We start from the raw sequence: 14,093 nt of genomic DNA on the forward strand, positions 1-14,093 counted from the left end.
GTGAGATCATGAGTGCTATAAATTGCAGTTCTGACTTTTTTCACAGAATTGTGTGATTATAAACTCAGAATTACAAGATTTAAACTCACAATTCTGACTTTTTTTCTCAGAATAAGAAGTCAGAATTGTGAGGAAAAAAAAGTCAGAATTGTGAGTTTGTATTGTGCAGTTCTGAGAAAAAAAGTCAGAACTGTGAGTTTTTATTATGCAATTTTGAGAAAAAAGTCAGAATTGCGAGAAAAGGGAATTGTGAGATAAAAAACCGCAGTGACCTTTTTATTTAGTGGTAGAAACTGGGTTCCATGAAAAACAGTAGATGGTACAAAATAAATCAAATCAAAATTTGTGTCAATTTCATTAACATGCATAGCATGCATATTACTACATTACTAACTATTAAGCGGCAAATTAGGAGTTTGAGGCAAAAGTGGTAGTTACTAGTCAGAATTGGTCCTCAAACTAAAGTGTGGTCAATTAATATAGATACTTTCTGTAGCATGATAAGAAGATAAAAAAATTAATCCAGTTGCAATTTTATTTCGATACAAATTGTAGAGTTGACTGTCAAAATAAAATTATACGGGCATATATATATACAGACCTACAGAGTGACAGCTTAATTTAGGTTTGGTTTGCCTACTTGTTACTTGCAATGTTGCCGCTCAAGTAATTTTTTATTTATAATTGGATTTTCATTTATTATTTAACATTTATGCTGTCCTCCTGAGCCTGACAGTCAACATTTATGAAGGTTAAACATCTCCCTTTCACTGAAGTGTCAGGCCTAATTTGTAACCCGTTTGTGGAAAGTAGCATATACACTAGACAGCAGCGTGAGGACTTTTGGCCTCCCAGCGAGCAACCTTCCAGTGACTCATAACTTTTCACTGTACCGCAGTGTCAGTGCTTTCGGGTTTCAGACTGTGCAGTCATGTGGTGACAACGGCAGCTCGGGAAAATCATTAGATTGTTTTTTCACGTTAAGGTTTGGTGCTACAAGCAGGGCTCAAAGCCCTTTGCAGAATAAAAGACGGAGATTACAGCTCTCCCAATATTAATGACTGCTGCACCACATGCAGCTTGGGATATGGTTATGATAAAGGGAGGAGGGGGAGAGGATAAAAAGGGAAACATTGGACTGGCTGGGGATACTGTGTTATACTGTGTGCATTTGGAACAAGCGACATGTTTATAAATTACAAGAACACCAGTGTTTTCCTGGAAGTCAATTTACAGGTTCTTTAGTGATTCATTTTCATGTTGTTTAATGCTGAATTGTTTGATGAATAATGTCAAAGGTAAGATCTGACAAACCAGCACAGAGACAGGTCAGCCTTCATTTTTTTACCGTGAACCCCAATGCTAATCAACGGTCATGCGTCACAAAAAAATATGTCAAATCGTGACGTCTGTGACATTTCGAACCATATTGTATTACAAAGTGGTCAACACTTTTTCAAAGGGAACTAATGAAATATGTCAGTTTAGTGTGTTATCAAAAGAGCAACAGACAGGGACGGCTCAAGACCTCAGCGTGATGTAGAAGGACAGTCAGTCAGGAGCTGTTTTATCTATGGCAGAGGCAGTAATGCACCTATCCGCTCTCTCTCTCTCTTGAATCTTGCATAGACTTCTTGGTGGGTTGAAAGCTTGCTGGTAGTTGGTTGATTGCTTCGCTCACAGTTATTTTTTTTTTTTTTTTTTTTTTTTTTTTTTTTTTTAGAGGCGCCATCATAAAAATAAAAAGACAGAAAATCAAGCCATCAAATCAGCTCAGTTCAGACCAGATGTGATATTAGGAATAGCATGGCTAAAATATGCCCGCATTCTCCACCATGATACATTCAAAACATATTTAGCAGTCTGATAGAATGAATCGTGGCTAGAAATCCATTATAACGAAACAAAACCGCATTATATTTTGATACAAAACGTTTAGTTTAATATTGTATTTTAAAGGTCGACCTACAAACTCCAAACTTGATTTAATAAAATACACAATGCATGTTTTATGGGCAATTGCTCCCATGTTGTCTCTAAGCATTACCACCATTTTATTGCTAAATGTTACAATGCTTCATTCACACATCATGGTTCATTTGCATTACAAAACATGAATATTATTTGTAGGTTTTACACAAGAGCTGAGTACAATAGCATGCAATAAAGCTCCCGATGCATGCACAACAATAAAACCAGCTAGTGCTGTTATATCACTGCGATGTAAAAGGAATACTAATTATATCTCTGTGGTATAAAAGTCATATCAGCTCACAAATCCACAGCCAATCTTATTATCCCCCCAAAATCGTGAGATTAGGACAGATTTTTGATATGAAGTGCCTGGTGGAACTGACCCCTAAATCTGAGGTCTCCTTCAATGCAGAATATCAGGTTGTGCTCCAAGTTGATAGGATTTAAAAACCCGAAGCTGGTATAAATGAAATCTGAAACATAAAGAAATATCTGAGAATATCATGCCATTGAATAGGGATGTAAGATTGTTTGGGACTTTGTCTCCCTTGCCAAAGGAAGAGCTTTACAGTGCATATCTACAGCACCTGCTGCTGGCGATAGCCATCCACAGACGCAGCTGGATGAGAGTGTGGGTTAAATTAATAAATAAATGTGTTGAAAAAACCTAGAAAAAATGCACATGGCTATAGAGTTAAAGTCTGTTTCTTTTTCACAGCCGTTTTCAATAGGAGTATTGGGCCTGTTTGAACTGACATGCTGCTAAAGTGCATGAGGAGAGTTAAGAGGATTACTTTTGCAATTTTAGATTCAATGCATTACTCATAATCCTGGGGTTGACGGTGGCCAAATTGTCAGGGTCGAAGGGGGACCTCTGTGTGTGTGCCTGAAAGAGAGAGAGAGTGAGAAAGAGAGATTTGGTTTACAGGATAGTTCACCCAAAAATGTACATTTCGAAGGAATTTTGAAGATTTGCATTGGTCGCTATTTCGCAATTACAAAGCAAATGGGAACTGAGGCTTTTAACATTCAAAATGAATGTAAAAACACCATAAAAGTGCTTTACACAAATTTTACACTATATATCAAGTCTTCTAAAGTGATATGATAGTTTTGCATGACAATAGACTCATTGGAAATACTTGCTTCTATATACATTTCTGCAACACTGTAATTACATACCTTACTGCCTTTTTAGTAGCAGTTCAAAGTGAAATGTTCAGAGAGTGGCGCTACAACACACGTTCAATACGTGAATGTGGCACGTTTTTATTACGTTGGTACAGGCACGTATTGTTGCGTTTTTAGGGATGCACAATATTATCGGACCGATATCGGAATTGGCCAATAATGGCTTTAAATGTAAATATCGGCATTGGCCTGATATGAAAAATTATGCCGATATGTTGTACCGATAAGAGGAATAACTCCACGTGTGCTCAGGGTGTGATCAGCAGTGTGGTTCAGCAGCTCGGATCATTAGATCATGTCAGCAGTGTGGTTCATTCAAGTTTTGCCTGAATGATGATAAGATGCACATACAGAATGATGTGTTCGGTGTGTGGGTGTAAACAGTAATAGCATGTGCAGTGGCAGCAGTGGCAGCAGCGGCAGCCTGCCCTGGGTCCTAATGCCTGTTCGATAAGGAGTTTTAATTCCATAGGGGGTACTGTTGGCCTACTTCTAATAAAATGAAAATAAAATACATTTAGACAGTTTCTGATTAAATAAAGCAGTAATTGATGATAAAATCATGAGCATGTTTTGATTTAAAGGTCAGAAGATATAAAATCTAAATTTAAATCAACTTAAAACTATAATAAAGTGAGTTGAAAGTACTTTTAAGTTGATTTAAGTTAAAATTTTAAGGCAGCTACTAAATTTAATTTTTAAAGTTGAAACTGGTGAAAACTTTTACAGTGTAAAAAAAAACCAACCAAAATGAAACATAATTTGCTTATAGGACAGACTTGGCGTTGTTTCCAAACAAAAGGAAATATATCGGTAATGGCATTGGTTATGAGTCAAAATGAGTTGAAAAATATCAGCTTATCAGTCGGAATATTGAAAAATCCAATGTTGTGCATCCCTAGTTTTTATTACGCTGCTTGAGGTACGTATTGCAGCTGGTCAGAATTCAAATATCTGGGTAGTACAAGATGAGCATTTGTGGTTAAAAAGTTTTGGGGTTTTTTTTTTGACTAAGGGAAGAAAGACATTAACATCTTAGATGAATAATTCTTTCCTAAACTGGATATCATTACTCATGAACTCAACTTCACTCATGTCCATATGGACTGCTTTTATGATAATTTGATGGTCCTTTTGGGTCTTTTTCATTCTTTGTAATTTCCTGGAAAAGAACAACCAGGGAGAGTAAATTATGAGAGACTGTTCATTTTTAGATGAACTAGCCCTTTAAAAGTCTAGTCTCCATCTGTATAATCTCAAGGTATTTTTGCCAAGTGCCCTTTGGGAGGAGAATTATTCACTGCAAATTATTGATGATGACAGTAATGATGACAGTAATTGCTATCATCAAGAAACACTATTACAGCATAGCAGTGTTGCTGGGGCTTCTGGTGCTGACCATTAATACCTTTCACAAGAATAAACAGAATCAGTTGCACAAGTGTCCACCATTACAGTTTTAATAATTGCCTTTATGTGGCTTTGAATGCCTTCCCAGCACATTGCAAAAACATTTTCCTGAATACCACAGCGAGTACTCACAAATGACCCAAAGACTGTTTTCAATCCTAATCATAGTCGCGATTCCGTTGGCACTTACGAGACACCCAGGTGAGCCACTACCATGTGGATTTAATTAAATTACAGAATCAATGAATCAATCAGCCATCGCCATCTGTTTAAGGACAGATGGTGCTATAAATCAGAGATTGGTGGGAGTGCAGATGCTATGAGGGATCTCAAGATTTTGGCATGTGCAAGGCAATGCAGTTCTGACAAGTGATTGTGGGAAGCATTCATCTGAAAAAGCACAAAATACATAGTGTTACAAAACCTTTTTTGGCCCTGTACCAAATGGCACCTGCATTGCTTCTCTCGGCTTGCCACATGGCCTGCTGGGTAATAGTCTGCCATGAAGTTCACACCTCTGCAGGCTCTACAAAAAGTGCACATCGAGGGAGCATGTGACCCCTAAAATGACAAACGGCATGCATTTCACTGACATACACAAAACTACTGATGCCAAACCAGCAATGTTTGCTTTTTGAATTCACTATATATTAAAATTGACATTATAGCGTCTTATTTTAGTATTAATTATAGTAATAAAATGTATATTAATTCTTTAAAATATATTTAATTTTTACATATATTCTTTGTCATTAAATTTTGTAATTAATTTAGGTCATTTTATTAGATTTTTAAATATATAGGATATAGAACAAAAAATAAGATTTTTAAAAATGTTTAATAGTTTTAGTTAATAACAATAAAACTTAATATTGTGGATTAAAAAAACAGACTTCCTCTCAGACTGAGGTTCGTTTAACCCTGGTTGCAGATTCACTGCTATGACAAACTGCGTATTCTGCAGCCTGGCTAAAAGTACCTGCCATATTAGCTCCAAAAATTGACAGAGCACTGGGCTCATTATTTTGAGATGCTGATTGAATCGTTAGAGGGGGCAGTTCAATGACTCAAGGAGGATGAGTGTTATCACTGTCGAGTCAGATAAGCTTACGGAGTGAAAATCAGACACCGAAAGACACTGCTGCTGCTTGACAGATGACAAGGTGTCCATTTGTATTCTTCCCTGTTACTAAGCCTGCCAGACATTGCAATGACTAATAGTAAATGATGGCCCACAGCTGAGTGAAATGAATATGATACAGAATGAAAACTGTCTTGGCACTATATTTATCTACAGGCTGAAACATTTATTTTACATCGCATAGCCTGTCCATGGCATGTTACAAATTGTGTGACCGTGAGCATTTATTTGCCCAACAATATTAGCGCTTGGTGATCTGAGATTAGTGACCTTAAACAGAGTAATGGTGTTGAGCTGTAATTTAAACCATAATTAGTGGTGCTTTGCTATTAGTATTGCTCATATGTGATGTTAGGGATTTGAATAAACTCATAATCTTTAATATTAAATTACGATCATGTCACAGTCATGAATGATATTTCAAATTGTGCTTATCAAGGAACAATAAGTGCTATTACTATTCTAATCAAGACTATTCTTAACAGGTTGTAAAGTAGTGTGTATTTGCATAAAATGCCTGTTTTTAATGATATAGTAAGCTTGAGTCTCCAATTTAGCCACTGTAAAAAAAAATCCATAAAATTGTGGTTGCCAGAATTTTACCGTAAAAAAATAGGAAAGCAGCATTTTAGGTTTTATGATATACCAACCTATTGTACTGTTTTGTACCTTTGTAATACACTGATAACCACCAAGAGCAGGTGGTGAGGAGAAAGTCACATGATGAACCAAAGCCCATCACAAGCAGCTTTTAAATCTCAACATATATAGAAGGTGCACAGTGTCATGCACACAAACACTAAACACCATCATGGTAACACGCATGAAACTGAAATAATGAAATAAACATGAATTTAACAACATTAGATGTAACCTAATGTACAAAACTGATAAGAAAAAAAATAAGAAGCAGCAGTAATTAAAACAAAAAAACATCAAATTTAAAATGTAACGCAAGGAATTCTGGGAATATTATTCACTGTAAATTTTATGTTCTGTTTCACTTCTGAAAAACGGTATACTACCGTAAAATTACATGCAATGTCCAATACAGTTTAATTTACCATTAACCATTTAACAGGTTTCTACTGTAGCATTTTTTACAGTCTTTTACCTGTAAATTCATGGTCACTTTTTAGTGTATTTATCTGTATTTCTATATACTGTATATAAAATAAAGAAGACCTACATTTGGTTTTTGACCACTGAAAATATGTATAATATAACAAATTACTCCTGGAGCCATATTGAAATTGCAGTATTTTTAAGGCCCTGTGTAGTTAATTTCCAGAGATACTGCAATGTTAATATGGCTTTAGGAGTAAATTGTTAAATTATACACATTTTCGGTGGTCAAAAACCAAACGTGGGTCACTTTGCATAAAGATTATACTTATTTTCTTTTTTAAGATTTATTTTTTGGCATTTTTGCCTTTATTGTATAGGACAGATCAGATATGACAGGAAGCAAAGTGGGAAAGAGAGAGGGGGTCGGCATTGGGAAAGGTCCTCAAGTCAGGATTGGAACACGGGGCGCTTGTAGCACAAAGGCACTGTATGTTGGCGCGCTGCCCACAAGGCTATTGGCTATCGGCGCTGACTTTTATTTTCTTTTAAAGCTGAATATCTGAAGAATAAATACTTTTGAAACTAGAAATGTATCTTGTTTCCTTTTGTCAAAACAACTGCATTGAACATACCTGTCTGAGTGCCATTAATATTCTTTTTTCAAAGTTTGTGTGCCTGTAACTTAAGAAGTATTAAATATATCTTAATATGATTTTAGATTCTAGTTCTTAATAAACTTCTCTTTTCGAATCTTCATTTTCAAGGCCATATGTCATTCAGTCCCAGAGATATGGGGATCTCAATGCAGCTCTATATATAGATTGAAGAATAATACCCATTTTCAGTGGTCAGAGTTTACTCGAAACACTTTATTCCTGGAGCAATATTAAAATTCCATTATCTCTGGAATGGAACCATATATGACCTTAAAAATGAAGATGCCAAAAGGAAATTTTGTTAAGACTCAATATCTAAAAGGGCATTAAAATATCTTTATTACTTCTTGAGCTACAGGCATGCAAACTTTGGAGAAAATGCATCAATGCATCAAATATTGCAGAAGTCAACAGATATTACTAACAGACCTACCAATATGTGTGTAAAAATAACATGATGCTGTCATCTTTCCAAAGTCATTTTGCCCCCCTGTAATTTGGCTCTGAATCTGAGGTGAAAATTGTCATTTTGACCCCACCTCTACAAAATAGTGGATTACTCAGTTAATATACATCTGTGACATTTACTATTTTGTCTTTCTTCTTAATTTAGATATCCCTTTCATCAGACAAAATGATGCTAATATAACAAAATGACCCTTTAGTATTATTGTATATGTTGGGTTACATTTCAACCTTTCCTTTCAAAGTTTAATAGCACAGCTTTCAAATATTTAGTAGTAAGCAATTTGTAACCAATTTGCCTTTTACACTAAGTTAAGTAACATGCACTGGTGGTGCAACTGCTCTCAAAATATCAGTTTGAGTAGTGCATATTTTTGACTTGGGCTAGCAAGCAACCAACCATAACACCTTAGCAACCACCTACTCTAGCAATGCCTCTGAAACAATCTAGAACATCATAGCAACCATGCAACTATGCATCAATACCACTTAGAACACTTTGCAACCATATACCATTGCCCTGGCAACCGCTCACCCAAGCACTGTCAGTGAGTTTTGCATAGCCATAGTAGAAATGGAAAGCAAATTGGCAAACTGACAAATTATTCACGGTCCACCGACTGGTAAAGCAGCATTTTCTAAGGCGCATACACCATCCATTATTTTTTTCTGTACATGAACAACTTATTCTGGTCCAAATTGTGAAAAAATGACAAAAACGAAAACTATGAATCATTGTTATGCACTTGCGTACACATCTTTGATTTCTGATGTTTACACCATTTTGTTCCTCTTAATTCAGGTGTCGTTTTATCTTGTGTCTCTGTATTTGCCATCAAGTGTTGAGTTGTATTTTATATCTGATGACTCAAAGGTCCCTGCTCTGTCTCGCTGGCAGTCTGTGCTTCAGCCCCCATCTCCCATGTACTGGCAGCCTCATTAGAGAGATGAAGCCTTGGTGTAATGAGAGAGCATGAATGCAGGTCGCTCTGTGTCAGCTGTGACTTCCACTGCTAAACAAAACACATGCGCCCACAAAAAAACCCCAAGCTTTGACTGCCAGGATGTTGTGCGCTGAGGAAAAGACAAAACTAGGCCATCTGTGCTTGAGCTGCAATCACTGCCATTTTATTAACTGTAAACGCTCTCGTTGTCCCTCATCCCTTCTCCTCTCTCTCTCTTTCGTGCAGGAGTTATGGTCAGTAAGGAGGCAGGCCGCTGCACTCTGTCAAGCTCAGAGTCTGACTCGGAGTCCGGCGGCCCTTCGCTGGAGCGGAGCGGAGCAGACGCGGTACGCAAGCGAAACAAAGCCCTGCAGGTGCGTTTTAAAGACATCTGCGAGGCGCAGAATGAGGCCGCCCACCGAGGTGCCAGAGACCGCTCTGTTTCCTGCAAGGTCATCCACCGGAGGTACATGACCATGCCGGCGCGCCGCTCCATCCCGAACGTCACCAAGAGCACGGGTGTGCAAACCTCACCCGATTTGAAAAAGCGCTACCAGACTTTCCCCTTCGAGCGCAAGAAGGGAAACGTCATCAAACACACTGCTCTAGTGGAGAACTATCCGGATCAAAACAATGGCTTTTTGAGTGATGTGAAAGGTGGGGAACAGGGGATGAGGTATGAAGGACGGGTGCAGCAGACCCGAGTGCTGCTCCACACTACGCCGCAGTGCAGCGACGCTAAGGACTTGTGTGCTGCGCCGGACTGTTCGGATGGGAAACTCTGCCCTGATGTGTCAGACTCGGTTTTGGATCAGTCAAACTCAAGGAGGGACACCAATGTCCCAGGGACTGGGGCCAAGCACAAAGGATTACCTGGGGAAAGTGAGGCAGGGGCAGGCCAGCATCCCAACTGTGCCTCGTCAACCACGCCGACTCAACCTCTGCAGGTCAGGGGTGACTGTTCAAAGATTTCCGGCCCTATTGCATGGACATCTTTGACACAAGTGGAATGCCCGGAGAGTCCCTCAGGGAGCTGCACACGCAAAAAAGACACGGCGCAGCTGAACGGATTGCAGGCGCAGTCTCAGGCTTTGCCTCATTCGGCGAGTTGCGCGTCCCAGGCCCACATACAGGCCCACTGTCACAGTAGCCAACACTTAGGCGCCGCAGAAACCCGGCAGGGCACGCAGGGGCAGCTGATCGCTCTCCCCGGGGCCGATGGGAATGTGAAAGCCAGGCTTCAAGCCATGGAGGCTCTAATCAACTCCAGTCAAGAAACCATCAAAGTGCTGCTGGGGGTCATTCAGGAGCTGGAAAGAGGAGAAGCACAGCGAGAGGGGTGAGTCATAGTCTTTATGTAACGCATTTACTATTCATCAGCTGTATTTGTGCCGTTTTTTGTGTTGCAGGCTTGTTTTCTCAATGTGAGAAAGAAAAGATACCAGAAAAAATAGCAGAGTTCTAAGGCTATTGAACCTGTTTTTGATCAGAGTTTGGAGGATCTGCAACTCGCTGATCGGAACTTAAAGAAAAGTTGTTTTGATATCAGTTTGTAAACACAAATGGGAAATACAGTACAGTATAAAGAAAGCCTTGCAAAAAAGTGGGTAGTACCACATGTATCTGTTTACAGTTTACATCTGTCACAGTGTATTAAAAGTGTAAAAGTATCTAGGGATGCAGCAATTTGAACATTTTGGCCAATATCGACAAAAAAATATTGATAAATGTTGTATATGGGATTATTTTTGTGCCAATAAGAATGAACGTAACTTTATAAAACTGAACGTAACTTTCCAAGAAACGATCAAAAATATGCCACTGCAAAAGAAGAAAAACACAATGAAAATGAAAAAATGAACTCAGTCGCACGAATTTAACATGCTCTTCAAATATGCTTCATTCTTTGTTAATGATTTTCAAAGAATCGTTTTCGCGAATCATGGATTCTGAATGCGTTGCCACAGCTTTCGCTTACGCTTCGCAAATTTTCGTTTGCTGTTTTGGCACAAACCTCTCGTGGGGGCGGGCTTAACAGCGATCTACTCTGATTGGCTAATGAGCTTTTGATGGACAGTTGCTCTCTGACCTGGAAGCACAGACGGTGACGTCAGTGGCGCGCATATTGGAAAGTTGTTGCGGTGTGCAATACGTCGTGCTTTGTTTATAGAAACTATCAGAACTGTTGCACACTGTACATGAATGAAACTTTTATCGATGTTATTGATTAACATTACTTTAGCAACACGAACTTACTTCAAGCTGCCCTGAGGGACAAGCTGAGGTGGAAGATGATGCCGCTCCGTGTCTCTCCTGGGAGCTCATCTTTAGAAACTAAGAGACGACCGTAGGTGAAATACTAATAACATTAATACATAATATAAACAAAACACGACGTATTGCACACCGCAACAACTTTCCAATATGTGCGCCACTGACGTCACCGTCTGTGCTTCCAGGTCAGAGAGCAACTGTCCATCAAAAGCTCATTAGCCAATCAGAGTAGATCGCTGTTAAGCCCGCCCCCACGAGAGGTTTGTGCCAAAACAGCAAACGAAAATTTGCGAAGCGTAAGTGAAAGCTGTGGCAACGCGTTCAGAATCCATGATTCGCGAAAACGATTCTTTGAAAATCATTAACAAAGAATGAAGCATATTTGAAGAGTATGTTAAATTCCTGCGACTGAGTTCATTTTTTCATTTTCATTGTGTTTTTCTTCTTTTGCAGTGGCATATTTTTGATCGTTTCTTGGAAAGTTACGTTCAGTTTTATAAAGTTACGTTCATTCTTATTGGCACAAAAATAATCCCATAGTTGTATAGTATTCTATAGAAATTGCACCGAATGGCATTTTAGGTTTTTGGCCCAAAGAGAAAAACAACCAAAAATATGATCCGAAAATGTATGCAAGGTTGCTAGAACGGCGTAACAAAACTAGCCCAATGGGCAATCAAAAATAGCCTCAAAGTAGCCCAATGACCATGTCCCAAATATCAAAAGTTAAAGGGTTAGTTCACCCAAAAATGAAAATTAGCCCATTATTTACTCACCCTCCAGGCATCCTAGGTATATATGACTTCTTTCAGACGAATCCAATCTGAGTTATATTAAAAATTATCCTGGCACTTCCAAGCTTTAGAATAGCACGGGTGGGTGTTTCTCTTCATCAGTCCAAACAATTAAAATAAAGTGCATCCATCCATAATAAAAAGTGCATCACACAGCTCCAGGGGGTGAATAAAGGCCTTCTGTAGCAAATCCATGCATTTTTGTAAGAAAAATATTGTAATAATCGTTATAATCACTTTAATATAGCTTGCGCCAACTGGTCACACATGGAAGCCTTTCTGGGGTGATGACGTAGAATGTTGGCACTGCGCATACGCCATTTAGAAGTGATGAAGAAAAAGAAAATTGTTGGGGGATTTCGATGTAAGCCAGGAGGAGAAGTAAGGAAACTTTGCTGAATTAAGGAAACTTTGCTTCCTTTGCTCCTGTAAACAAACATTGGTTTGTTCGAGACTGACCGACTCATGCGCAACGCCGACATCCTACGTCAGAGCTTCCGTGTGTGATCAGTTGACACAAGATAGATTGTGAAAGTGATTATTACGTTTTAAATATGGCTATTTTCCTTACAAAAATGCACTGATTCGGTACATGAGGCTTTTATTTACCCCCCCTGGAGCCGTGTGAGGCACTTTTTTTATGGATGACTTGGACTTGTTTTGGACTGATGAAGAGAAACACCCACCCATGCCATTCTAAAGTTTGGAAGTGCCAGGATAATTTTTAATATAACTCCGAATGGATTCGTCTGAAAGAAAAAAGTCATATACACCTAGGATGTCTGGAAGGTATAATAATGGGCTGATTTTCATTTTTGGGTGAACTATTCCTTTAAAATATGCAATTCCCATACTTAACATGCAAGTTTCACAGTCAGTGTTAAAAAACAATATATTGAAGTGATCATAAACACAGCTCAAGGGCTTACCAGTGGCCCTCCTTTACAAAACTTAACATCTGCCGCACTTGGTGGAATGGTAGAATATAAAATATTTCAGTAGAAGCATTTCAGTTAAATATACTTTATAGAATATGTCAAACCATAAACCTTCCGGGGAAGAATCAACCCACTGCAACAGTATAAATGTAGCCCAAATCCACAGAAAACGTGTGGACTTGGCAACCCTGCCACCTGGCAGTGTTCAGAGCAGGTCTCACTCTCCCTTTAAAGTCGTCACTGAGCGGTGTGATGGTTCACTCAATATTCCATTCTATGAATGTGATTTCCGATGAGTTGGTCACAGCCCATGCGAACGCTCCACTCATATACCACTGAAGTCTGCTCAAATAACATGCTGACAGGAAATTTCTATGCAGTATAGATGGTTTGCACTCATGTTGCGATTTGGTCAATGACCTGGATGCGCGGCCATATCAGCGACACTTGGATGTAAACAACAGCATGGACTGCAAGGTAAATTTACTACTGAATATGTTGTTCTGCTAATTTATGCTGTCTAAACCAAGGAAAAATATGTGTGGAAGCTGCTAAATCATATCGAAAAGGACTTAGTAAGCAGGAAAGGGTGCAATATTTTGACAAATTAAAGTTATTAGGTGGTACGCACAGTATTAAGTAAGATATTAGCCTAATATTTCACCAAATGCATTTTTTTCCTCTGACAGTTTTTTGCACTCTTGTCCTTGATTTGTTATAACTTTTGGCAGTCTGTAGTACTCAAAATATTTTTCCCTGTCCAGGCAATTAGTACAGCCCAAAACATGACAATAATTGACCATTTTCAGCAGCAATAATCAGTAAAATATGCAAGTTTCATTCAGTTCAGTGGCATTTAGTGCCGCCAATATGTCCGATTGATGGTGCGATTTTCATTTCGTTGCATCTATTCTCCCTAAGATAAAAATAAAATGCTAAAAACTAAAATCAATCTTGAATTTAGTTAATACAACAGTATCAATAGGACTTTTCATCCTTATTGTGACCTACATCCTAAATAAACAGATTATTGAAAAGGGAAAAAAATGTACTATAGGATGGCGGATTTGGTTTTTCCATCAGTTGTTGATTGGAGATCTGAGTATTAAATTATTTGAGTAGTTCTACAAACATCACTAGAGAGAAGTCTGTCATTTCATCAGTCAGTCAAGCTTTTTGATTATCATTTTGATTTGATATTTTGATGAAAAAAGAACATATGCATGAATGACTTGTTT

General features: G+C 38.4%; 1 protein-coding gene across 1 annotated transcript in view; it reads left to right on the top strand.

Moving 5' to 3' along the window:
- The window catches only part of insyn2ab (inhibitory synaptic factor 2Ab), a 56,597-nt gene that overhangs the window by 3,644 nt on the left and 38,860 nt on the right, over positions 1–14,093 (top strand). Inside the window, exon 2 of the mRNA XM_051133523.1 lies at positions 9,096–10,188. Within this exon, the coding sequence (XP_050989480.1) occupies positions 9,101–10,188 (1,088 nt within the window). The 5' untranslated portion in view covers positions 9,096–9,100. The remainder of the gene's footprint in view (positions 1–9,095; positions 10,189–14,093) is intronic.

This window comes from Labeo rohita, chromosome 17 (genome assembly GCF_022985175.1).
Source record: "Labeo rohita strain BAU-BD-2019 chromosome 17, IGBB_LRoh.1.0, whole genome shotgun sequence".
NCBI classification, from domain to species: domain Eukaryota; kingdom Metazoa; phylum Chordata; class Actinopteri; order Cypriniformes; family Cyprinidae; genus Labeo; species Labeo rohita.